The 24,808-nt window shown below is 45.1% G+C and overlaps 1 protein-coding gene across 3 annotated transcripts; it reads left to right on the top strand.

The window, feature by feature from the left end:
- Positions 1–468: 468 nt before the first annotated feature.
- LOC134338100 (1-phosphatidylinositol 4,5-bisphosphate phosphodiesterase delta-4-like) lies at positions 469–18,925 on the top strand. Of its 3 annotated transcripts, none has more exons than XM_063033642.1 (6): positions 469–656; positions 2,207–2,415; positions 7,697–7,755; positions 15,503–15,632; positions 17,152–17,450; positions 18,712–18,925. In XM_063033642.1, exons 1-4 carry the CDS (start codon positions 521–523, stop codon positions 15,585–15,587), a joined length of 489 nt encoding a protein of 162 aa, XP_062889712.1. In that variant the 5' UTR covers positions 469–520; the 3' UTR covers positions 15,588–15,632; positions 17,152–17,450; positions 18,712–18,925. The 3 variants fall into 3 exon arrangements, with proteins under 3 accessions (XP_062889712.1, XP_062889711.1, XP_062889710.1); XM_063033641.1 differs by having other exon boundaries at positions 15,503–16,517; XM_063033640.1 differs by having other exon boundaries at positions 15,503–17,450.
- The last annotated feature ends 5,883 nt before the right edge of the window (positions 18,926–24,808 follow it).

Below are 24,808 nucleotides of genomic sequence, written 5' to 3'. Positions count from 1 at the left end.
AAGTACCAGCCAGCTGATCCACACAGGTCTTTAGTATTCGGCCAAGTACACTGTCTGGACTGGTTGATTTCCCTGGGTTCACCTTCCTGAAGGATGCTTTCACGTCAGTCTCAGAGACTGAAATCATGGGTCATCAGGGGCTGTGGGAGTCCATAATAGTGCCTCTAGTTCATCTGGGAGTGAAATCTCAATAGTTATTAGAGTGAGTTAAACTTTTAGCACAACATTCTCCACCAAAAGGCCCGTACTGTGGTTTAGTGTTCGTTCTCATTTCTTGTAGTTTCATGCCCTTTCCTGCACATTAACATCCTTTCCCTGCCCTAGGCACCTGTTCCCTGGCTTCCTAACTCCCAACCGTTTACCCCTACTTCACTCTCCACTTGCCCGTCCCATTCCACCCTCCCTCCCTCTGCCCCTTCATTACCCTCCCACCCTCCACTTCCCTTCCAGCAACTCTCTGACTGATGTGTCCTCTCTGTTTTCCTCACAAGACTTGTTCGTGGATGAAGGTATTAGAGCCATGCGCAGAGGGAGTCATCTGCTGAAGGTCAGGTCTCCCTCATGGATGAGATTCCGCTTGTACAAGCTGCAGAAGGACTATCAGACAGTGTGGTACAGCTCAGAAAAGATCTGCAAGTGGGCCAGGAACCAAACCTGTGAGTGTTGTGCGAGACTTGGAGGGATGGTGGGATAGGAAGTGCACTTAAAGAAAGTTGAGAAACGTATTTGTCCAAGGGGCCACAATGCCAGTGATTAGACCTTGATTCATCGTACCACACCATGTTGAATCCAGTAGATTTGCTGCCGTTGAATCCAGTAGATTTGCTGCCCCAAGGAAGCTGTGATCTGGAGAAAAGCAGCAGAATAAAGAAAATACAATTTATTTTATTTTATTTTGAGATACAGCACAGTAGAAGCCTTTCCGTCCCAACACCCACCTATTTTACAATAGCCCAATGACTAATTCACCAACTAACCGGTACGACTTTGGACCGTGGAGGAAAGCGCACCACCCAGAGGGAACCCACTTGGTCACAGGGAGTACGTGTAAACCCATTACAGACAGTGTCAGAATTGAAATCTGAACTCCGACGCCCCGAGCTGTAATAGCATCCTGGTAACTGCTACGTGAGAGAGATGCCCATTGATCTCTGTGCTGTCTGTGTGGAGTTTGCACGTTCTCCCTCTGAACGCATGTGTTTGCCCTGGGAGCTTCAGTTTCCTCTGACTATTTAATATTTTTTTTACTGTCACACGTAACGAGATGTAGTGTGAAACCTTGTTTTCTTGATCACTTTACACTAAATTGGACTTTGCATTTTTTTCCTGTTTACAAAATAGCCTGTGCCTTTACTCCTTTAACCAAAGTGCATGAGCATACCAGTCCCTACCCAATATTCCATCTGCCACTTCTTTACCCATTCTCCTCATCTGTCTAACTCTTTCTGCAGACTCTCTGCTTCCTCAATTCTACCAGCCCCTCTGCCTATCTTTGCATTATTGTCTGCAAACTTGGCCACAAAACCATCTGGTACATCATCCAAATCATTGACATTCAACGCGAAAAGGAACAGTTCCAATTCTGTCCCCTTTGGAACAACACTGATCACTGGCAGCCAACCAGAATAGGCCTCCTTTTTCCCCAATCTCACACTACTCAGACAATCTTCTGTCTATGCTAGTGGGCTCTTAGCTTCTTAAACAGCTTCATGTTCAGCACCTTGTCAAATGACTCAAGAAAATCCAAGTAAATAACATCCACTGACTCTTTTGTCTCTCCTGGTTCATTGAACTTATCCACCTCAGACCTTTCAGTTTCCCAAGTACCTTCTTCTTGGTAATATCAACTTTACTCACTTCATCTATGGTTTGCTCAACCTGTCTTCATAGACATGCTCTCTGGTCTAGGCAGTATCCGGGTAAATCTCTGCTCCCTCTCCAAAGCTTCCTATAATAAGGCAGCTGAACTGTGTCCGTGGGATAGAAGCTATCCTTGAGCCTGGTGGTTCCTGTTTTCAGTCTTGTTTATTTTGATGGGAGAGGGGAGATGCGTGCATGTCTGGGATGAGGGTGGTCTTTGAGTAGACTGTATGTTTCCAGCAACTACAGAATCTCTTGTGTTTATTAATCTGAATCTGAATATCTCATTCTGATCTCTGCTGCTGTTCTACCTCAAACCCACCCCGACCCACCCGACCCCCTGCAGTCTCGATTTATGACATCGAGGAGGTGAGGGCAGGTCACCATTCAGAGGTGACCTCGGAGAATCGCAGTGATTACAACTTCAGCATCATCTTTAAAGGAAGGGAAAAGAACTTGGACCTGGTGGCCAACAGTGCCATGGAAGCTCAGTACTGGATTGATGGCCTTAATAATCTGAAGATGTACTACACCAGAAGGGAACGGAGAGAGCAGGTCTGGATGGGGCTGTATCCCACTATTTGGGTTTGGATGGGACTGTATCCCACTGTTTGGGTTTGGATGGGACCCTATCCCACTGTTTGGGTTTGGATGGGACCGTATCCCACTGTTTGGGTTTGGATGGGACCCTATCCCACTGTTTGGGTTTGGATGGGACCATATCCCACTGTTTGGGTTTGGATGGGACCCTATCCCACTGTTTGGGTTTGGATGGGACCGTATCCCACCGTTTGGGTTTGGATGGGACCATATCCCACCGTTTGGGTTTGGATGGGACCATATCCCACTGTTTGGGTTTGGATGGGACCCTATCCCACTGTTTGGGTTTGGATGGGACCGTATCCCACTGTTTGGGTTTGGATGGGACCATATCCCACTGATTGGATGTGGATGGGACCGAACGGCTACAGGGAGGTAGTCATACCTAGGCTGTCGGAAGCAGTTCATTGGGTGACAGTCAGAGGGGGGAAAGTGAAGGTGAGCAGACAGGTAGTGCAGAGCACCCCTGTAGCCATTCCCCTGAATAATAAGTTTACCGTCCTGGATACTGTTGGCGGGGACGACCAAACAGGTGTGAGGCACGGTGGCAGGGCCTCTGGCACTGAGACTGACTTGGTGGTGCAGAAGGGTGGGATGGAGAAGAGGAGAGCTGTCGTCATTGGAGACTCTATAGTCAGGGGAGCAGACAGGAGATTTTGTGGATGTGAGAAGGACACCCGCATGGTTTGTTGCCTCCCGGGTTCCAGGGTCTGGGATGTCTCTGACTGGGTGCACGACATCCTAGTACGAGAGGGAAAGCAACCAGAAGTCGTGATACATGTAGGGACCAACGACATAGGCAGGAAGAGGGATGAGGTCCTGAAGTGTGAGTTTCGGGAACTAGGCAGAAGGCTGAAGAACAGGAGCTCAAGGGTGGTGTTCTCAGGATTGCTGCCAGTGCTACGTGACAGTGATGGTAAGAATTGGAGGAGATGGCAATTGAATGCGTGGCTGAGGTGTTGGTGCAGGGAGCAGGGTTTTAAATTTTTGGATCATTGGGATCTCTTCTGGGGAAGGTGGGACCTGCACAGATTGGATGGGTTGCACCTGAACTCGAAGGGGAGTAATATCCTTGCAGGTCTAGTATTAGGTAATGAACCGGGTCAGGTCACAGATCTCTCAGTAGGTGAGCATCTGGGGGACAGTGACCACTGCTCCCTGGCCTTTAGCATTATCATGGAAAAGGATAGAATCATAGTCATAGTCATACTTTATTGATCCCGAGGGAATTTGGTTTTCATTACAGTTGCACCATAAATAATAAATAGTAATAGAAATAGTAATAGTAATAACACTATTAGTAAATAGTAATAGTCATGGAAATAATAAATAGTAATAGAATAGTAATAGAGAAATAGTTAAAGAAGTTAAATAGTAATATGTAAATTATGCCAGTAAATTATGAAAGAAGTCCAGGACCAGCCTTTCGGCCCAGGGTGTCTGACCCTCCAAGGGAGGAGTTGTAAAGTTTGATGGTCACGGCCAGGAATGACTTCCTATGACAGTCTGTGCTGCATCTCGGAGGAATGAGACTCCGGCTGAATGTACTCCTGTGCCCACCCAGTACATTATGTAGTGGATGGGAGACATTGACCAAGATGGCATGCAACTTAGACAGCATCCTCTTTTCAGACACCACCGTGAGAGAGTCCAGTTCCCTCCCAACAACATCACTGGCCTTACGAATGAGTTTGTTGATTCTGTTGGTGTCTGCTACCCTCAGCCTGCTGCCCCAGCACACAACAGCAAACGTGATAGAACTGGACACCACAGACTCGTAGAACATCCTCAGCATCGTCTGGCAGATGTTAAAGGACCTCAGTCTCCTCAGGAAATAGAGACGGCTCTGACTCTTCTTGTAGACAGCCTCATGTTCTTAGACCAGTCCAGTTTATTGCCAATTCGTAGCCCCAGGTATTTGTAATCCTCCACCATGTCCACACTGACCCCCTGGATGGAAACAGGGGTCACCGGTACCTAGCTCTCCTCAGGTCTACCACCAGCTCTTTAGTCTTTTTCACATCAGGGAGGACAGGAAAATTTTTAATTGGGGAAGGGCAAATTATAAGGCTAGAACTTGCGGGTGTGAATTGGGATGACGTTTTTGCAGGGAAATGTACTATGGACATATGGTCAATGGTTAGAGATCTCTTGCAGGATGTTAGGGATAAATTTGTCCCGGTGAGAAGGATAAAGAATGGTAGGGTGAAGACATGTATGACAAGTGAGGTGGAAAATCTAGTCAGGTGGAAGAAGGCAGCATACATGAGGTTTGGGAAGCAAAGATCAGATGGGTCTATTGAGGAATATAGGGAAGCAAGAAAGGAGCTTAAGAAGGGGCTGAGAAGAGCAAGAAGGGGGCATGAGAAGGCCTTGGCGACTAGGGTAAAGGAAAACCACAAGGCATTCTTCAATTATGTGAAGAAAAAAAGGATGACAGGATTGAAGGTGGGAATGATTAGAGATAAAGGTGGGATGATGTGCCTGGAGGCTGTGGAAGTGAGCGAGGTCCTCAATGAATACTTCTCTTCGGTATTCACCAATGAGAGGGAACTTGATGATGGTGAGGACAATATGAGTGAGGTTGATGTTCTGGATCATGTTGATATTAAGGGAGAGGAGGTGTTGGAGTTGTTAAAATACAGTAGGATGGATAAGTCCCCGGGGCCTGACGGAATATTCCCCAGGCAGCTCCAAGAAGCGAGGGAAGAGGTTGCTGAGCCTCTGGCTAGGATCTTTATGTCCTCGTTGTACATGGGAATGGTACCGGATGATTGGAGGGAAGTGAATGTTGTCCCCTTGTTCAAAAAAGGTAGTAGGGATAGTCGAGGAAATTATAGACCAGTGAGCCTTACGTCTGTGTTGGGAAAGCTGTTGGAAAAGATTTTTAGGGATAGGTTGTATGGGCAATTAGAGAATCATGGTCTGATCAGGGACAGTCAGCATGGCTTTCTGAAGGGCAGGTCGTGTCTAACAAGCCTGATAGAGTTCTTTGAGGAGGTGACCAGGCATATAGATGAGGGTAGTGCAGTGGATGTGATCTATATTGATTTAAGGCATTTGACAAGGTTCTACACCATAGACTTATTCAGAAAGTCAGAAGGCATGGGATCTAGGGAAGTTTGGCCAGGTGGATTCAGAATTGGCTTGCCTGCAGAAGGCAGAGGGTGGTGGTGGAGGGAGTACATTCAGATTGGAGGATTGTGACTAATGGTGTCCCACAAGGATCTGTTCTGGGACCTCTACTTTTCCTGATTTTTATTAATGACCTGGATGTGGGGGTAGAAGACTGGGTTGGCAAATTTGCAGATGACACAAAGTTTGGTGGTGTTGTAGATAGTGTAGAGGATTGTCGAAGATTGCCGAGAGACACTGATAGGATGCAGAAGTGGGCTGAGTAGTGGCAGATGGAGTTCAACCTGGAGAAGTGTGAGGTGGTTCGCTTTGGAAGGACAAACTGCAAGTCAGAGTACAAAGTAAATGGCAGGATACTTGCTAGTGTGGAGGAGCAGAGGGATCTGGGGGTACACGTCCACAGATCCCTGAACATTCCCTCACAGGAAGATAGGGTAGCTAAGAAAGCTTTTGGGGTGTTAACTTTCATAAGTCAAGGGATAGAGTTTAAGAGTCGCGATGTAATGATGCAGCTCTATAAAACTCTGGTTAGGCCACACTTGGAGTACTGTGTCCTGTTCTGGTCACCTCACTATAGGAAGGACGTGGAAGCATTGGAAATGGTACAGAGGAGACTTACCAGGATGCTGCCTGGTTTACAGAGTATAGATTATGATCAGAGATTAAGGAAGCAAGGGCTTTACTCTTTGGAGAGAAGGAGGATGAGAGGAGACATGATAGAGGTGTACAAGATAATAAGAGGACTAGATAGAGTGGATAGCCAGCGCCTCTTCCCCAGGGCACCACTGCTCAATGCAACAGGACATGGCTTCAAGGTAAGGGGTGGGAAGTTCAAGGGGGATATTAGAGGAAAGTTTTTCACTCAGAGAGTGGTTGGTGCGTGGAATGCACTGCCTGAGTCAGTGGTGCAGGCAGATACACTTGTGAAGTTTAAGAGACTACTAGACAGGTATATGGAGGAATTTAAGGTGGGGGCTTATATGGGAGGCAGGGTTTGAGGTTCGGCACAACATTGTGGGCCGAAGGGCCTGTACTGTGCTGTACTATTCTATGTTCTATGTTCTCAGCTATGCCACTGTTTGGTTTTGGATGGGACTGTACCCCACCGTCTGGGTTTGGACAGCAGCCGCATCTCTAAGGCTGCAGTCAGAGACTCTTGTCTGGTTTTTCAGAGGTGAATGGGATAGCAATACCATCCAAGGAGAAATGGAACTTTTCCATGAGTCTACCTTTCTTTAACGCCAGACACCTGGAATTTTCCGGCTTAAAGCTCAACCACTCCCTAAAGTCTCCACATCCTCCCTGTAACGGGGCAATCAGAATTGCACACAAATCAAGGTGTTGGGATTTAGCAGGGCCAGAGGTACAAGAATATCCAAAATACAAAGATTACAGGGAGAAGGAGGGAGAATGGAATTGAGAGGGAATAATAAATCAGCCATGATTGAAGATGTAGCAGATTTGATGGACCAAATGACTGAATTCTCTTCCTATATCAACTGGAAAATACTTTTAATCCCCTCAAATCCTGTAGACTGAAGGTCAGTCATAAAGATTTTAACCCATTCTTATCACAACCTTATCATAAATAAGCAGTCACGGTAGTAATCAGCACCAGCGATCACCCATCGGGGTTCAAATCCCACCGTTTTCTGTAGGGAATCTGTACCTTCTCCCTGTGACTGCGTACATTTCCTCCGGGTGCTCTGGTTTCCTCCCACATTCCAAACACAGGTGGGTTAGGGTTAGTGAGTTGTGATCATGCTATGTTCATGCCAGAAGCATGGCGAAACTTGTGGGCTGCCCTCGGCACATTCTCAGATAATGCTGGTCATCGACTGAAAATAACACATTTCACCGCATATTTCCGTATTTCGATATCCTTGTGAAAAATAAAACTAATCTAAAGAAACCATCATCTTAAATACTGTGTGGATAAATACTGTTTTTGTTGTTTGTGAAGCGTGATTTCGTCATGACCGAGGATGTCTTTCCGTTCATCCTGATGTCACCGGGAGGGAACATTTTCAACCAAGAACACAACAAGGTTTACCCAGTCATGACGAAGCCACTGAATCAAAACTATATTTCTTTTTCTCAGAACAGCTACATGGTCAGATATCAGCTGGAGGGTCCCAACAGAGTCAAGGCCTACGACAGGTACTGGTGCCAATTCTGCAGATGACATAAAGTGCATATACAATATATAGTTAAACATACAGCAGTATAAGGCTGCTGACGCTGTCATAAATAGTGTGCTCTGTGTGGTAGCAGAGTGTTCAGAAGTCTCTCAGTACTGGGGAAGAAGCTGTTACTGGTCCCAAAGTGAAGTCAGGGGTAGACAGGAGGCATTTGGCCGGCTGCTATTCATCAGTAACTCACTCAGTACAAAGGTTGTGACGTTATGTTTCACCCTTGCTGAGTTTGCACATGGGCTATTGTGGTCACCAATCTTGGTCACCCTGCTGCGGAAATAATGAAATTAAGTTGCACAGAACGCGGAGGAGATTTACAAAGATGTTCTCAGGACTCAAAAGTCTGAGTTATAGGTTGGACAAGCTGGGACTTTTTTCCTTAGAACACAGGAAACTGAAGGGTGATCCTGGAGAGGTGTATAAAATCATGAGAAGCATAGTTACAGTAAATGCACACAGTCTTTTCTTGAAGGTTGGGAAATCAAGATCTCAAGGACATAGGTTTAAGGTGATGGGACAGAGATTTAATATATATACAAAGGGCATAATTTTCAACTGGAGAGTGGTCTGTATAAGGAATGAGCTGACAAAGGAAATGTTTAAAGTAAGTACAGTACATTAACCACTCGTACAGCTACACAGACAGGAAAGTTTAAGGGAGATATGGATCAAACGATGACAAATGGGAGTAGATTAGATTGCAGTCTTGGTCAGCATGGACCATTGGATCGAAGGGCCTGTTTCTGTGTGGTGTGACTCGATAACTCTGTGCCATTGCTAAGTCTTTATTGAGTTTAGTTAGGTTTGATAAGATTTCCCATGGTCAACTCAGAAAGTCAGGAGGCGTGGGATCCAGGGAAACTTGGCTTTATGGATTCTCAGTTGAATTGCTCAAAGAATGCAGAGGCTGGTTGTCGTTGGATCGTAAACTGCCTGTAAGTCGGTGACCAGTGATGTTCCACAGTGATCTGTTCTGAGACCCCTGATAAGAGGCAGAGACAGAGTCCACAACCCGAGACTTTTCCCAGTGCATAAATATGATGGACAGAACTCTCAGATGACTGGAGGAATGTATATTTGGGGAGTGGGGAGCATGTCAGAACCCCTTCCAGGGATTGTGTGGTTGAGTAGAGGCAGGTACATTAGCGACATTTAGGACACATTTAAATGTGAAATAAAAATGGAGGCCTCAAGGACGTCATGGAAGTTATAAATAATTCGACCTTTACAGCAAGCTGACACTGCTCCATGCAGACCTACTGTTGTAGATTCGGTTTTCTTTTCAGTTGGAAGGTGTGTTTGGAACTGACGGTGAGGGTTTGGCAACTGGTTAACGAGGAGACTGTCACCGATTTTTCACCTGAAGATGTGCTCGATGCTGGGGAGGACAGTGCCCGTGACAGAGCTGGCTGAGTTTACAACTTTCTGCAGTTTTTTCTGATCCTGGGTAATGGCTGCTCCATAGCAGACAGCAATGCAACAAGCTGGAATATTCTCCACTGTACATCTGTATGAATTTGCAGAAGCCTTTGATTACACACCATGTTCATAGCAACATGCACCACAGAAACAGGCCCTTCTACACGTTAACTCCTGACAAACAGCAGCAGAAATTGAACTCTGACCTTAGAGCTGATGCTGCAAAGTGATTGCATGAACTGCTACACCACCCTGAGGCGAAGTGCAGATGCAGATTCCAATGCTTTTAAGATTTTCCAGAAGACTGGAAATTTGCAAACATCACTCAACTCTTCAAGAAGGGAGAAAGGAAGAAGTAAGGAAATTATAGGCCATTTAGTCTGACCTCAGAGGTTGTGAAGATGTTGGAGTTGACTGTTAAGGATGTGGTTTCAGGTCACTTGGAGGCACATGATAAGAGAGGTCGTAGTCAGCATGGTTTCCACAAGGGAAAATCTTGCCTGACAAAACTGCTGGAATTCTTTGAAGAAGTAACAAGCAGGTTTGACAAAGGGAAATCAGTTGATGTTGTGCATTTGGATTTTCTTTTTTTTAAAATACTTTATTTACAATTTTCAGTTTTACAAAGACAAAATAAAGACATTCAAAACAATACAAAAGAAATACAGCTCCAAGTGGAGCACAGACAAAACAAACCAAGACTGAAAAAAAACACAAAACAAAAAGGCTGCCAGACTATTTCCAAGATTACCTAAATAAACTTTCAGAGAAAGAGTTAACACAATAGTGATATCACGGAAGCAATGTAAAGTAAAATGAATAAAGAATCCGGTTAGGCACCACACCCACTCATGAGACTAGACGGGTCAAGGTCACGATGTATGTGAGGTAATATGACATGAGCCAGAAAGGGTCTCCATATTCTCTCAAATGTATTCTGTGTACTGGGTTTGTGCAGACGCAGTCTTTCCATTTGTATAATAGACAACATCTGCTTGAGTCAGTGTGTGAAGGTGGGTGGAGTATTAGACTTCCAGGTCAGAAGAATAAGTTTCTTAGCCACCACCATTCCGAGATGCAGAGTAATCTGCATGTCGTGCGGCAACTCAAGAGCCTCTGCAGAGCATCCAAAGATGGCGAGCTCGTGATTGGGCTGAATGTCTCTCGAACAGACTTTTGACAGCCACTCAAAAATTGCAGTCCAAAAGTTGTATAACGTAGGGCAAAACCAGAAAAGATGTGCTAGTCAGCCCTCAGCAGAGTGGCACTTATCACATTCAGGAGACACAGATGGGAAGATGCGATTCAGTTTTGTTTTTGAATAATGCAATCTATGCATCACATTGTACTGGATTAACCTGTAGCGTGAATTAATAGAACCACAGTGAACCCGGGACATTGCCTCCTCCCAAAGTTCCTCTGATATCTCTGAGTTCAAGTCCCTGGCCCAGGCTTCCCTAATAAAATCTGTAGAAACCTAAGGAGTAAAGCAACTCACAAATTTTGATATTAACTGTTTGGAGTCTGGAGGGAGCAAGAGGTTTTCAAGAAAGGAATGGGTGGTGGAAATAGGCTCGAAGTGTGGGCACTTTTCCTTAACGTAGTGTCTGACTTGGAGATAGCAAAAAAAATGTGAATTTGGAAAGTTAAGCCTAGCGCTTAATTGTGTGAATGATGCAAACTGGCCGTCGATGTACAGATCTAAGAAAGTGGGAAGTGAAGAATATTTAACAACAGAGGCTTCCAGCTCTGGCCATAAAGGTTTATCTTGGGTCTCAGCACCTGCACATTTCCAGTATGTAAGAGCCCTGGAGTTAGCTGCCCAGTAGTAATGTTTGAAATTTGGCAGACCAAGACCGCCCTTCTTAAGAGGTTTGTGTAGGTGAGCCTTGGATATCCTGTGTGATTTGTAGCCCCACACAAAGGGCAATATGATAGAGTCAAGTTTCTTGAAAAAGGATGCACTTAAATATATAGGCAGGTTTTGAAAAATATATAGAAACCTGGGTAGGCTCACCATTTTAATCATATTTACCCGTCCAATCATGGATAAGGGCAGTGTCCTCCAGGACTCGATATTTGTTCTGAGTTTTTCTAATGATTCTATAAAATTAAATTTGAAAAGATGCTTTGGGTTCCTAGTCAGTTTAATCCCCAAGTAGGTGAAACAGTCCTTCCCTACTCTAAAAGGCAAATTTCTCAGGGAGTCTTCTGTAAATTAATCCACTAAGGGCATGAATTCGTTCTTTCCCCCATTTATGGTATAGACAGAAATACTCCCGAAGGAATTTATATATTCTCGTAGGATGGGAATAGAGACCGCTGGGTCGGCTAGACAGACAAGGAGATCCTCTGCGTACAGAGTCACGCGGGTCTCAATATTGCCCAACTTGATACCTTTAATGTGTGTGTGGCCCCTAATGCCAATTGCCAGGAGGTCCAGCGCTGTGTTAAACAGCAGTGGGGACAATGGGTCCCCATGGCGAATACCACATTGCAGAGAGAACGGATTGGATTTATCCCCATTTGTGAGAATGAAGGATGTTGGATTAGTATATAATATTTTGACCCATTTTATAAAAGTGTCGCCGAATCCAAACTTCTTGAGTGTTGCAATTAGATAGGGCCACTCTATCATATCGAATGCCTTGTGGGCATCTAGAGACAGTATAGCAGCTCTATCTTTCCCATAATCGGCATACAAAATATTGAGAATTTTACGGACATTACAGAAGGAGTACCGATGAATGATATTTTCTATATGCTTACCGAGCCAATTTGCTAACACTTTTGTAATTATTTTCAGATCATAACTTAGCCTATAGCTTCCAGGGTCCGTTTCATCTTTATCTTTTTTTAATAAAACACAGATATTTGCTTCACTGAGAGAGGGTGGGAGCCTCTTGTTTTTGAAGCCTGTTCAGCCACTAGTAATTCTTCCTCAATCACTTCCAATCGACCTCGTTTAGCCCTTTTCAGAGTTGCTTCATAAGAAATAATTTGTCCTCTGATATACACCTTAAGTGTTTCCCACAGTGTTGAGTAATTGACCTCACCATTGTTGTTGGTCTCAAGGAACTGCGAGATGTGTGTCATAATGTATTCTTTAAATGCCTGATCCTTGAGCAAAAAGGGATTAAAGTGCCAGTTATAGGGAGAGACGATTGAAGATTGAGACTGACAGGACTATGGTCAGATATTATTCTGCTGTGATATTTGGTGTGGTCAATATTAGAGATTAATCTGGAGTCGACTAAAAAAGAATCCATCCGTGTATATGATCTGTGTACATGGGAATAAAAAGAATAATCACCGTCAGATGGGTGTTGTAGTCTCCAAATATCCACCACCTTCTTCGACTTCATCAAATTGTTAAGAGTTTGCACAGCAAGAATATTGGGTGGGGGAGCAGAGGAGAACCTATCCAAATACGGGTCCAGGTAGCTATTAAAGTCACCCCCGATCAATATGTGGCTGGAATCGTTATCTGGGATCACCTTACGGAAAAAAACCTGGATCGTCCGAGTTCGGCCCATAAATGTTTACCAGTGTAATGGGAAGTAAATTGATATGCCAAGTTAAAATTATAAACCTGCCATTTGGATCAATTGTGGATGAGTGAAAACGAAAAGGCAGTCTTACGGTAGAGAATGGCAACGCCTCTGGCTTTGTATGTAAAAGGTGCCTGATAGACCTGTGAAATCCAATGATCCTTGAGTTTCCAATACTGAGTGGCTTTAACATGAGTTTCTTGTAAGAATATAATGTCAGATTTCAATGACTTCAAATGTGCGAAAACTTTACCTCGCTTTATTGGGTGACCGTAACCGCGCACATTCCAAGAGACCAAGGACATTTAGTCAAGAGTATTATTCATTTGTGGTACCTTTTGCATTGTAATGAAAAACAAACTTAACATTCAGTCTGGCAGCCAGCAAAAACCAAAAAAAAAAAAACATGAACAGTTAATAACTTTGTGAACAAAACCCCCTCCCATTGCTTCCCCAAACGAAGCAGAGTTGCCCTCATCCTAATCTGGGACCGCCGAACAAAAGCGGAGAAAAACACCTCCAACTAACAGCCCCTCATTGGCACACATAATAAAGAACAAATTGAGGATAGAAAAAAGAACTACCATGATTAAAGTCCGCTCACAGCACTCTCTTCATTTATGTTGTGAAAAATAGCCTTTCAAAGTTTTTGGTCTGCAAAAGTCTTGGCTTCACCCGGGATGCTGAATACTTTTACTTGCCCTTGGTGATGAACACGGCACCTGGCCGGGAAACGTAGCGAATGCCGGACCTCCTTCTCCCTCAGCAGTTGCAGCACCTCACGGAAACTCGGCTGTTGCTCCATAACTTCCGCGGTGTAATCGGGGAAGATTAAGATTCGATGACCTCTGTAATCCATCGAGAGTTGCCTCCCGAGCCGCAGAATCTTTTCTTTCTCATGTGCGAAATGCACTCGTGCAATGATTGTGCGGGGCCTTGAGCCTTTCGGTGGTTTAGGCTGTTGTGTGCGGTGCGCTCTATCGATAACGACCGGCTTGGTGAAGTTGTCATCCCCCAGCAGATTGGGGATCAGGTTAGCGACAAATTCAGTCAGCCTCCCTTTCTCCTCGCCTTCTGGGACGCCAACAATCTTTATGTTATTGCGTCTGGATCTCCCTTGCAGATCTGAAAGTTTGGCCCACAGCCTTTTATTTTCTTGCTGCAGCTCTGCGACTGAAGTTTCCATGGCGTGGATTCGCTGCTCGTGGTCGGCGGTCTGATTTTCGGTGCTCGACAGTCTCTCAGTGAGTGATTGCTGGATGGACAACAGACTCTGGAAACTGTGCTCAAACTTGTCAAACCGCTCGTTGAAGGACTGCAAGAGCTTGTTTGATATTTTCTTCCAAATAAGAGGAAGCTCGTCTTCCTCTTCGGCTGACGACATGCCTGGAGGGTTCTTGCTAGCTTGGTCATGGCTAACGTTAGCTACAGCATCGGGTAGCGGGAGAGCGGCTTCCTTCCCGCCTCGTGCTGTTTTACTGGGCATGTTCATGTTCATGGCATAAGAGAGAAACAAACAACGGAGTTCTTGCAACAAAAATTGAGAGTCAAGCGTTCAAAAAGGCAATTTTAACTCGTAAAGTTTGGTGTGCAATGAGGAGCTTGAAAAACACGTCTATACTGCACGCATCTCACTAGTGCCCCGTGCATTTGGATTTTCAAACGACCTTTAACAAGGTGCCACACATGAGATGAGGCTGCTAAACAAGTTAAGAGCCCATGGTATAACAAGAAAGATACTAGCATGGATAAGGCAGTATCTTTATCAGACTGGCAGGAGACAAAGAGTGGAAATAAAGCGAGCCTTTCTGGTTGGCTGCCGGTGGCTCGTGGTGTTCCACAGAAATCTGTGTTGGAACCACTTTTTTTAAACTTCATACATCAATGACCTCCATGAAGGAATTGATGCCTGAAAAGTTTGCAGAAGAGATTTACCAGTATTCTGCTCAGACTTAGGGGCCGGAGCCACGATGAGAGATTGTATAAATAGATTTTATTCACTGGAATGTATGAGATCAAGGGACGACCGGATGGAAGAGTTGAAGAACATAAGTGGTGTAGACAAAAAAAAAGACCATTTTTCCCCCCAAGGAGATAGTGCTGCAACAAGAGGGCATAGGTTTAAGATCAGAGCTGAGAGATTTATAAAGGACATCAGGGGCATCTTTTTCATGCAATGAGTGGTGTGTATTCAGAATGAGCTAACCAAGATTGTGATTGAGAAGGGGCATTAGCATCATTTAAAAGCGTTGTGATAAATACATAGAAAGGAGAGATCTCGAGGGCCATAGGTCAAACAGAGACAGATAAGACTATCTTGGACAAGATGGGCCAAAAGGCCTGTTTCCCTGCTGTTCAACTGTTCCCAGAAGTAGTTCAAAGTTTGGCCAGAACTGGAGGTGTGTGGAGATCATGGGAGAGTTGAGGAAGCCTCAGAAGATCTTGTAACAGGCTAAACCCCCAAGACAGGCATCACTGGCCATCTTGATGAGGGACTCAGTTGGCCACAAGATTGATTTGCTCAGAACGGGAATCGGGTTTATGATCACTGTGTGGCAGGGGTTCTTAATGATGGATTCCACCTTCTTGAAACACTGCTGACCTCAAGGAGAGGACTGGTGTGTGTTCCCTCAATTTCCCATTCCTGAAGTCCACCATCACTTTCTTGGCCTTGCTGATATGGAAGGTTACTCAATGAACTGTGGCAGGCTAACCTGTGTGTCTGTTATCCCTTCCTTCAAGCTGTCTGGACTGCTCACGTGCTGCAAGATCACCCATTGCAGCAGGTTTGAAGGTGCCACCAGCAACCAGCTCCTGGATGAGATAGTATCCTTCGTGGAAACTACGTTCGATAAACTGGTGCAGGACTCAGGTAATTGGAGACTGGAAATATATCAAAGTTCAAAGTCTTCACTCTGTCAATACAAAAGCTGTTCCATAAAGTTTCTCAGTAAAAGGGCCAACAACGACAGAGCACTCTGTCTGAACTTGATAGTTGGGTGAGTTCTAGAAATGGAGATCTGGGATGGAATTTGAAGTTGCTTGGAAACGTGGTGTTATGGTGTACATTTGTTAAAGTCAAACATTACAGTGAAATAACCACAAAGTTTGATGAGGGAAACGTAGGTATGTGCTATATAAAGGTAAAGTTATAGGTGAATTAAATCAAAGTAATTTTATCATCAAAGTACATATAAACATACCATGTACTACCTCACACCTTCCCACTATCACCAACTCACAGGGAAGGGAGGCTTCTGTTAAGTAACAACACCCCCAGTCGCTGGTTATGGATGGGACTCTTACCAGCCCTAATCCCCTGGATACCTGCCCACAGTTCACCTGCACATTCCCCATCCCTCCCCAACCGTCCTTGCCTAACACCAATGTTACCTCCTGCTTGATGGCAGCATTGAGAACAGAGGGTGGCCTGGATGGTGTGGACCTTGGTCCCTGATCTTGATCATTGCTGGGGTTAGAGGTCAGATGAATCCACCAAATTCAGGGTGGACGCTCCTGGAGCCTTTTTCAGTGATCCTTCCCGTCTCACGCATCCTGCTGCCTAAGGGGACAGACAAGTGTGAGGTAATGCATTTTGTAGTCCAAGTTATGACAGAATTTACAGCGTAAATGGCACAGACCTCAGGAGTGTTGACGTACAGAGGGACGATGAGGTGCAAGTCCAGTACTCCCTCACGCAAGTGGAGAGGATGGTGAAGAAGTCATTTTGCTTGTCTTCATAGCCAAGGCATTGACTGTAAGTACTGGCTGTCACATTCCTAACTGGCTGTCCCACTACCTTGGTCCCTGATCTTGATCATTCCTTTCTCTCTGAGGACCACCTTCCCTCACTCCATCTCCACCCGCTCTCGCACACACACACAGCCCCCAACAGAGATACACACATACAGACACTCATTACACACAAAGCACACCCAGTAATGGGTAAGAGGTTGCATCTGAGTCCCTGACTCTCCTCCCAACCCTGCCACATTTCACATCGTCCCTCCATCTCCAATTCACAGGGAAGGGAGGCTTCTGTAAGGCAGTAACACTCCAATCGCTGGTTGTAAACCAGACTCTTATCAGCCCTAATCCCCTGGATACCCACCCACAGTTCACCTGCACAATCTCCATCTCTCCCCAACCCTCCTTGCCTAACACCAATGTAGTTCCTGATACATTTGTATCTACAACTTCAAAGCGCCTTTGAAGGAGGTTGTCCTAAACCAAACGTGTCTGGTACCACACAGAACAGTAACCCCATTAACCGTTTCAGTGCCTTGTAATCACCGCAGATACTAACACTCTCATTACTTGCTGATATGTAATGATAATGAAATAAGCTTTAAAATAGTTTCTCATTTTGTCTCTCTCTCTGTGACACACAGACACACACTTTCATCCCATTGCCCATCCTTCCTCTTCTTCCCCGACTCCCACTCTTTGTTCTCCCTCTCACAGTCCCACTGTTTCTCCTCCCCACCCTCTTCCTCCTGCCCTCCCACCACAATGCCTGCAGTGGCCCTCAATGTTGGGCAGGAGATAGACATGTACCACGGTAAATTGTGACAATGGTTTCGCTGGTGAGAACCTGAAGACAAAGTTCCTGCGACAGAGAAAGCTCACATTTGACCCAAAGATCATCCAGATGGGACCCTGGCTGAACTGAAAGAAGCTGCACGTGAAGGTAAGAGCAGGAAACGTTGAGCAGGTTGGAAACAGTCCCTTCAGCCCATCAAGTAAGACTGGCCCATCACAGGAAGGACGTGGAGGCTTTAGAGAGGGTGCAGACAGGGTTCACTGGGACAGTGCCTGGATTGGAGGGCATGCATGATAAAGAGAAGTTGGACGAACTTTGGGTGCTTTTTCCTGGACGCTGGAGGCTGAGGGGGGTCTGATATGTTCATGAAAGTATGAGACAGGGTATTCAGTAGTCTCTCAATCTGAGGGAAGAAGCGGTATCCAGTCTGGCAGTCCTAGTCCTGGTGCGTCTGTACTTTCTTCCTGATGCTAGTGGGTTAGAGAGATTGTGGGATGGGTGGTAGAGATCCTCAACAATGCTTTGGTCCCTGTTCAGGCAGGAGCAAAGTGCAGGGAGAAAGCAGTGAAGGGAGAAGGCTCAGAAGGAACTGGCAGGATCTGCAAAAGCACTGAAAACAGAGTCATCTTAGGGTACATGTTAATGGCAGGATTCTCAGCAGTGTGGAGAAACAGAGGGATCCTGGGGTGCACATTCATAGATCCCTCAAATGTACCACACAAGTTGATTTGGGTGGTTAAGAAGGTATCTGGTGTGTTGGCCTTCATTAGTCAGAGGATTGAGTTCAAGATCAGTGAGGGAATGTTGCAGCTCTATTAAAACCCTGGTTAGACCACACTTGGAATATTGTGTTCAGTTCTGATCACCTCGTTATAGGAAGATTGTGGAAACTGTTCAGTGTTCTCAGTACAAACTGGTAACTGTGTTGCTATTACTGTGACAGTGATTAGGGTTTTCCCGGTTGGTTAAGGACTGAATGGCTGAAGGGAAGTAGCTGTTCTTGAACCTGGTGGTGTGGGACTTCAGGCTTGTACACCTCCTGCCCGATGGTAGCTGCATGAAGATGGCACGGCCCGGATGCTGGGGACCTTTGATGATGTGTGTTGCCTTGTTAAGGCACATTCCAGACGGTGTGTTGAAGAGAGACTGATGGTTGGGTGTGTCCGTTGGGGAAGGATGTAGAGTGATGTGGTGGAGAGCGATGAGACGTGGGGAGTAGACAAGGGGTAAAGAAGCTGTGGTGGGGGAGTGTGGACAGTCATTGGAGAAGGGTGATGGACGTAGTGGGGAGAGAGAGTTGAGCTGGGTGGAGAGGGATGTTGGGGAGAGCCAACTCTTCTCATAACCAAGGGATGCTGGGTGTTTGAGTTGTTGTGTGATGGCCTCTCTCACTCTGTTCTACCCGCAGGATACCACCACATCCACCATCTGTCTGCAAACGGTGAACTCCTGCCCTCTGCCTCGCTCTCCACCCACATCATGATCGAATGAATCCTCGTCGTCATCATCTCCTCCGCTGGGATTCCTGACTTACCAGGAGCTGGAACAGAGAACCACCTTGACCAGACGGAGATGGACAGAGGGACAGTGGGAATGGGTTGGGGTCGATTGAAAGAAAGAGGAGGGAGGTGGGAGGGGGAGGGTGAAAGAGATATTGGGAGATAAGAGGGAAGGGGAGTGGGGGGGATAGAGATTCATATATAGATGGGGGAGGTGTACGTTGTTTCTGGGGGGCTGGGGAGAAGGGAGTTTTCAATGCTGCTGCATGTCTTGGTCAAATGTACTTCCTGGACCTTTCATTATCCACATCTATTCACATTTAACACTGGTCAGAGGACAGAGAAGAGATTACTCACCAAGTCAGGAACTGATAGATTGCAAGCATTGTGAAAAACTCTCTACATGTTCAATAAAAATAATTTTACAACAGTCACCACTTGTTCTCGTCTTTTTGGGGAGACAGAGATAGGGAGATGAAAATGGAGAAGGGATTATTCTGGAATTGTGTAGAGCACTGTGTACATCATAGCTTGGGGACTGGACACTGTTCCAGTCTGCACATTACAAGGAAGAAGTGACTGCACTGAAAAATTCCATCAGACCTCTCCTCCGTTCTAAGTGGCCATGCCTCTACTTTGAGAGCGAGCCCGTTAGTCCTGGATCCCCATGATAGAAAATATCCTCTCAACATTCACTATCAAGGTCTTTCCTCAGTCGATAGTTTTTTTTAAATGAGATCCCCGCTCATTCTTGGAGATTCCAGCAAGTAACGGCCCAGCGCCATCAATCACTTCTCATACCATATGCCTTTCATTACCAGAATCTTTCTCCTATCTTCTCCTTTGTCTTTTCTGCTTGTTATTTCCTCAAAATATTCTAACAGATTTGCCTGGCACGATTTTCCCCAAAGAAAAGCATGTTAATTTTGGCCTTTGTTATCATGTACCTCCAAGTATCCCGAAACCACATCCATAATCGTCTCCAATATCTTCCCAACCACTGAGGTCAGGTTTATTCACCTGCAGCTCATATAAAAAGTATTCACCCACCTTAGAAGTTTTCATGTTTTATTGTTTTACAACATTGAATCACAGTGGATCTTATTTGGCTTTTTTGATACAGATAAATAGAAAAAGACTCTCATGTCAAAGGGAAAACAGATCTCAACAAAGTGATCTCAATTAATTACAAATATAAAACACAAAATACTTGATCACACAAGAATTCACCAACCACCCCCCCCACACCTGATTTAATTTGCTAGTGCTACCGACAGGCAGGTCAGGAGCAAAACACAGGACTCAGAAATCTGCTCTTCTGGATTGTTTAATTCTTAGATTAAATTGTTTAATCGTTATTTTCTTGCTTTAATTACTTGCTCTATCCTATTAGTTTTTATACGCAAGTTCAATATGCTCGAATGAATTTTACATTGAGCTCAGAAAACTTCAGATTAAAACAACAGAAACCAACAGGCTGGAAAAATAGCTGAAAATTTGTAGTTGGAACCTAATGCAGACAAGTATGAGGTGATGCACTTTGGGAGGACAAACCAGGGTAGGATAAACACAGATAATGGTAGGGCACCGAGGAGTGCGGGTAAACAAAAGGATCTGTGAAAACAGATCCATAATTCCTGGGTGACATGACAGGTAGATTGGATATTAAGGAAAGCTTCTGGCATATTGGCCTTTATAAATCAGAGTCACCAGTGCAGGAGTTGGTATATTATTTGGAAGTTGTTTGAGATTTTGCTGAAAGAATTTTGAGTATTGTGTGTAGTTCTGTTTCTATACTCACAAGAAAGATATCAATAAAGTTTAAAGAGTACAGAGACATTTACAAGGATATTGCCAGGACTTGAGGACATGATTTATGGGGAAGGGTTGAAGAGGTTAGGACTTTATTCTTTGGAGCGGAGACGAATGAGGGAAGATTTGATAGAGGTATATAAAATAATTGGGGGTGTAGAGAGGGTAAATGAAAGCAGGCTTTTTCCACCGAGGTTAGGTGAGATGAGAATTAGAAGTCATAGGTTAAGGATCAAAGGTGAAATATTTAAGGGGAACCTACAGGGCCATTCCTTCACTCAGTGGAGTAAGTGCGGAACGAGCTACCAGTGGAAGTGGTGAATATGGGTTTGATTACAACATTTAAGATAATTTTGGATAATACATGGATGGGAGTGGATGGAGGGTTATTGTTCAAATGGGACGAAGCAGAATAATAGTTTGACATGAATTATAAACTAAAACTTCATGTTACTTTTTCCAAACAGAATTTGCTACTAACACAATTAAAATCCTTTGCATGGTTGTCTGCATTTGAAGTGTTCATGCAGAGAACTGGAAATATTTTATTGGAAGAAATGGGATTAGGAAATAAAATGGGAGAATTGACACAACATGGGAGATGGGAAGAAAGGCTGTTGTGTCAAGATAGCAATGTCAACTAATAATGATAATAAAGGCATCTGTTAGTCTTGTGAGACCATGGATCTGAGCCTGGAAAGTCTTCACTCTCCAGGGCGCAGGCCTGGGCAAGGTTGTACGGAAGACCAGCAGTTGCCCACGCTGCATGTCTTCCCTCTCCAGGACACCAATGTTGGCCAAAGGAAGGGCATTAGGACCCATACAGCTTGGCACCAGTGTCGTCGAAGAACAATGTGTGATTAAGTGCCTTGCTCAAGGACATAACACATGTTGCCTCGGCTGGGACTCAAACTCATGAACTTCAGGTCGCTAGTCCAATGCCTTAACCACTTGGCCACGTGCCCACCACAGTGTCAACTAACAATAACATTTCCTCAATAAATATGCAGGCATAAAGAATCCATCCTTAGTCAACTCTCAGTAAAGTAATGACAGACTTTTTATGACCATCGTCCTGTATGATTTGATTTCAAAAGGGCCAGGCATGAACGTTCCATCAGTGTGGATGTGACTGTTGTCATCAGTGGAAGGAGATGGTGTCCCAACCTGCACTCCAGATCGTTGAGCTTCTTAAAGGCATGGAACGCTGTGTTAGTGTTTAATGAGGGAGATGTGAGGTGTATATCACTGTGACATAGACACTGACAAGCTGTACAGACTGTAGCCATCAGCAGCAAAACACAGTGCAGCAGGAAAACAAAACTCAGCATCTGATCAGAAGGAAACAAGGAGGGAATCAGGCTTCACTCAGAGACCACATTTGCATTGAATTTTGGCAACTTGTGACACGTGTTCTGCAGTTAGTAGCACGACAAGCAGAGCCACTGCTTCAGGTCCAGCGTCCCAGGTGTAATCCTGACCTTGGGTGTTGTCTGCCAGGAGTTTGCACACTTCTCCTGTGGATGCCCAGATAGTGGAGAGCACACCTGTGGCTGTCCCCCTCAGCAACAAATATCTTGTTCTGGATGCTGTTGAGGGGGATGACCTGACAGGGGACGCTCACAGTGACCGGGTCTCTGGCACTGAGCCTGGCGCTGTTGTGCAGGAGAGAAGGAGAGAGAAGAGAAATGCGGTAGTCGTAGGGGATTCCATAGTCAGGGGAATGGACAGGAGATTCTGCGAGCCTGATAGAGATACCCGCATGGTGTGTTGCCTCCCAGGTGCCAGGGTACGGGATGTCCCGGATCGGGTCCTGAATATTCTGAAGGGGGAGGGTGAGCAGCCAGTTGTCTTGGTGCATGTTGGTACCAATGACATAGATAGGACAAAGGAGGAGGTCCTGAAGAGAGATTTCCAGGAGTTAGGGAGGAAGCTGAGATGCAGGACCTCCAGGGTAGTAATCTCGGGATTGCTACTTGTGCCATGTGCTAGCAAGGGCAAGAATAGTAGGATCAGGCAGATGAATGCGTGGCTGAGAGGCTGGTGCAGGGAGCAGGGCTTCAGATTCTTGGATAATTGGGATCTCTTCTGGGGAAAGTATGACCTGTTCAAAAAGGGCAGGTTACACCTGAACCCGAAGGGGACCAATATCCTGGCGGGAAAGTTTAATAGAGCTGTTAGGGAGGGTTTAAACTAATTTGGCAGGGGATGGGAACCAGAATGACAGAGCGGAGGAAGGGGAAAACAGAAATAAATCTAAGATAGTGGGCAGTAAAGATGTCAGGAAAGACAGGCAGGTGATGAGGCAAATTTGTAGCCATTGGGATGAGTTGCAGTGCAATAAAGTTGCAGTGAAATCAAAGCGAAAAGTACCAAATACTGGTCTTAAGGTGTTATACTTAAATGCACGCAGCATAAGGAATAAGGTGGATGATCTTGTTGTACAGCTATAGATTGGCAAGTATGATACTGTGGCCATCACTGAGACGTGACTAAAGGATGCATGTCTCTGGAGCAGAACGTCCAAGGATACACGGTGTATCAGAGGGATAGGAAGGTAGGCAGGGGGGAGGCGTGGCTTTATTGGTAAGAAATGACATTAAATCATCAGTAAGAGGTGATACAGGATCAGAAGGTGCAGGATCTTTATGGGTTGAGCTAAGAAATTGCAGGGGTAAAAGGACCCTGATGGCAGTTATTTATAGGCCTCCAAACAGCTGCAGGGATGTGGACTGCAAATTACAACAGGAAATAGAAAAGGCTTGTCAGAAGGGCAGTGTTATGATAATTGTGGGGGATTTTAACATGCGAGTGGATTGGGAAAATCAGGTCGGCACTGGATCTCAAGAGCGAGAATTTGTAGAATGTCTACAAGATGGCTTTTTAGAACAGCTTGTTGTTGAGCCCACTGGGGATCGGCTGTACTGGATTGGGTATTGTGTAATGAACCGGAGGTGATTAGAGAGATTGAGGTGAAGGAACCCTTAGGAGGCAGTGATCATAACATGATTGAGTTCACTGTGAAATTTGAAAAAGAGAAGCCGAAATCTGATGTGTCAGTATTTCAATGGAGTAAAGGAAATTACAGTGGCATGAGAGAGGAACTGGCCAAAGTTGACTGGAAAGGGACACTGGCGGAAAAGACGGCAGAGCAGCAGTGGCTGGAGTTTATGTGAGAAGTGAGGAAGGTGCAAGACAGGTATATTCCAAAAATGAAGAAATTTTCGAATGGAAAAAGGATGCAACCGTGGTTGACAGGAGAAGTCAAAGCCAAAGTTAAAGCAAAGGAGAGGGCGTACCAGGAAGCAAAAATTAGTGGGAAGACAGAGGATTGGGAAGTTTTTAAAACCTTACAAAAGGAAACCAAGAAGGTCATTAAGAGGAAAACGATTAACTATGAAAGGAAGCTAGCAAATAATATCAAAGAGGATACTAAAAGCTTTTTCAAATATACAAAGAGTAAAAGACAGGTGAGAATGGATATAGGACCGATAGAAAATGATGCTGGAGAAATTGTAATAGGAGATAAGGAGATGGCAGAGGCACTGAATGAGTATTTTGCATCAGTCTTCACTGATGAAGACATCAGCAGTATACCGGACACTCAAGAGGTGGCAGGGGAGAGAAGTGTGCACAGTCACAATTACGACAGAGAAAGTACTCAGGAAGCTGAATAGTCTACAGGTAGATAAATCTCCCGGACCAGATGGAATGCACCCGCGTGTTCTGAAGGAAGTAGCTGTGGAGATTGCGAAGGCATTAGCGATGATCTTTCAAAAGTCGATAGATTCTGGCATGGTTCCGGAGGACTGGAAGATTGGAAATGTCACTCTGCTATTTAAGAAGGGGGCAAGGAAGCAAAAAGGGAATTATAGACCTGTTAGCTTGACATCGGTGGTTGGGAAGTTGTTGGAGTCGATTGTCAAGGATGAGGTTACAGAGTACCTGGAGGCATATGACAAGATAGGCAGAACTCAGCATGGATTCCTTAAAGGAAAATCCTGCCTGACAAACCTATTACAATTTTTTCTGGAAATTACCAGTTGTCTAGACAAGGGAGAGGCAGTGGATGTTGTATATTTGGATTTTCAGAAGGCCTTTGACAAGGTGCCACACATGAGGCTACTTAACAAGATAAGAGCCCATGGAATTACGGGAATGTTACATACGTGGATAGAGCGTTGGCTGATTGGC

Source organism: Mobula hypostoma, chromosome 26 (genome assembly GCF_963921235.1).
Source record: "Mobula hypostoma chromosome 26, sMobHyp1.1, whole genome shotgun sequence".
In the NCBI taxonomy this organism is placed as follows: Eukaryota; Metazoa; Chordata; class Chondrichthyes; order Myliobatiformes; family Myliobatidae; genus Mobula; species Mobula hypostoma.
The sequence above is the reverse complement of the archived record's forward strand: the minus strand, read 5'-3'. Positions and strand labels throughout refer to the sequence as shown.

Excerpts from the sequence above, each read along its gene's own strand:
- LOC134338100 (XM_063033642.1), top strand. The coding sequence starts at position 521 with ATGCGCAGAGGGAGTCATCTGCTGAAGGTCAGGTCTCCCTCATGGATG. Across the intron at positions 657-2,206 it reads GTGGGCCAGGAACCAAACCT|TCTCGATTTATGACATCGAG; the intron begins GTGAGTGTTGTG and ends GACCCCCTGCAG. Across the intron at positions 2,416-7,696 it reads GAAGGGAACGGAGAGAGCAG|AACAGCTACATGGTCAGATA; the intron begins GTCTGGATGGGG and ends TCTTTTTCTCAG.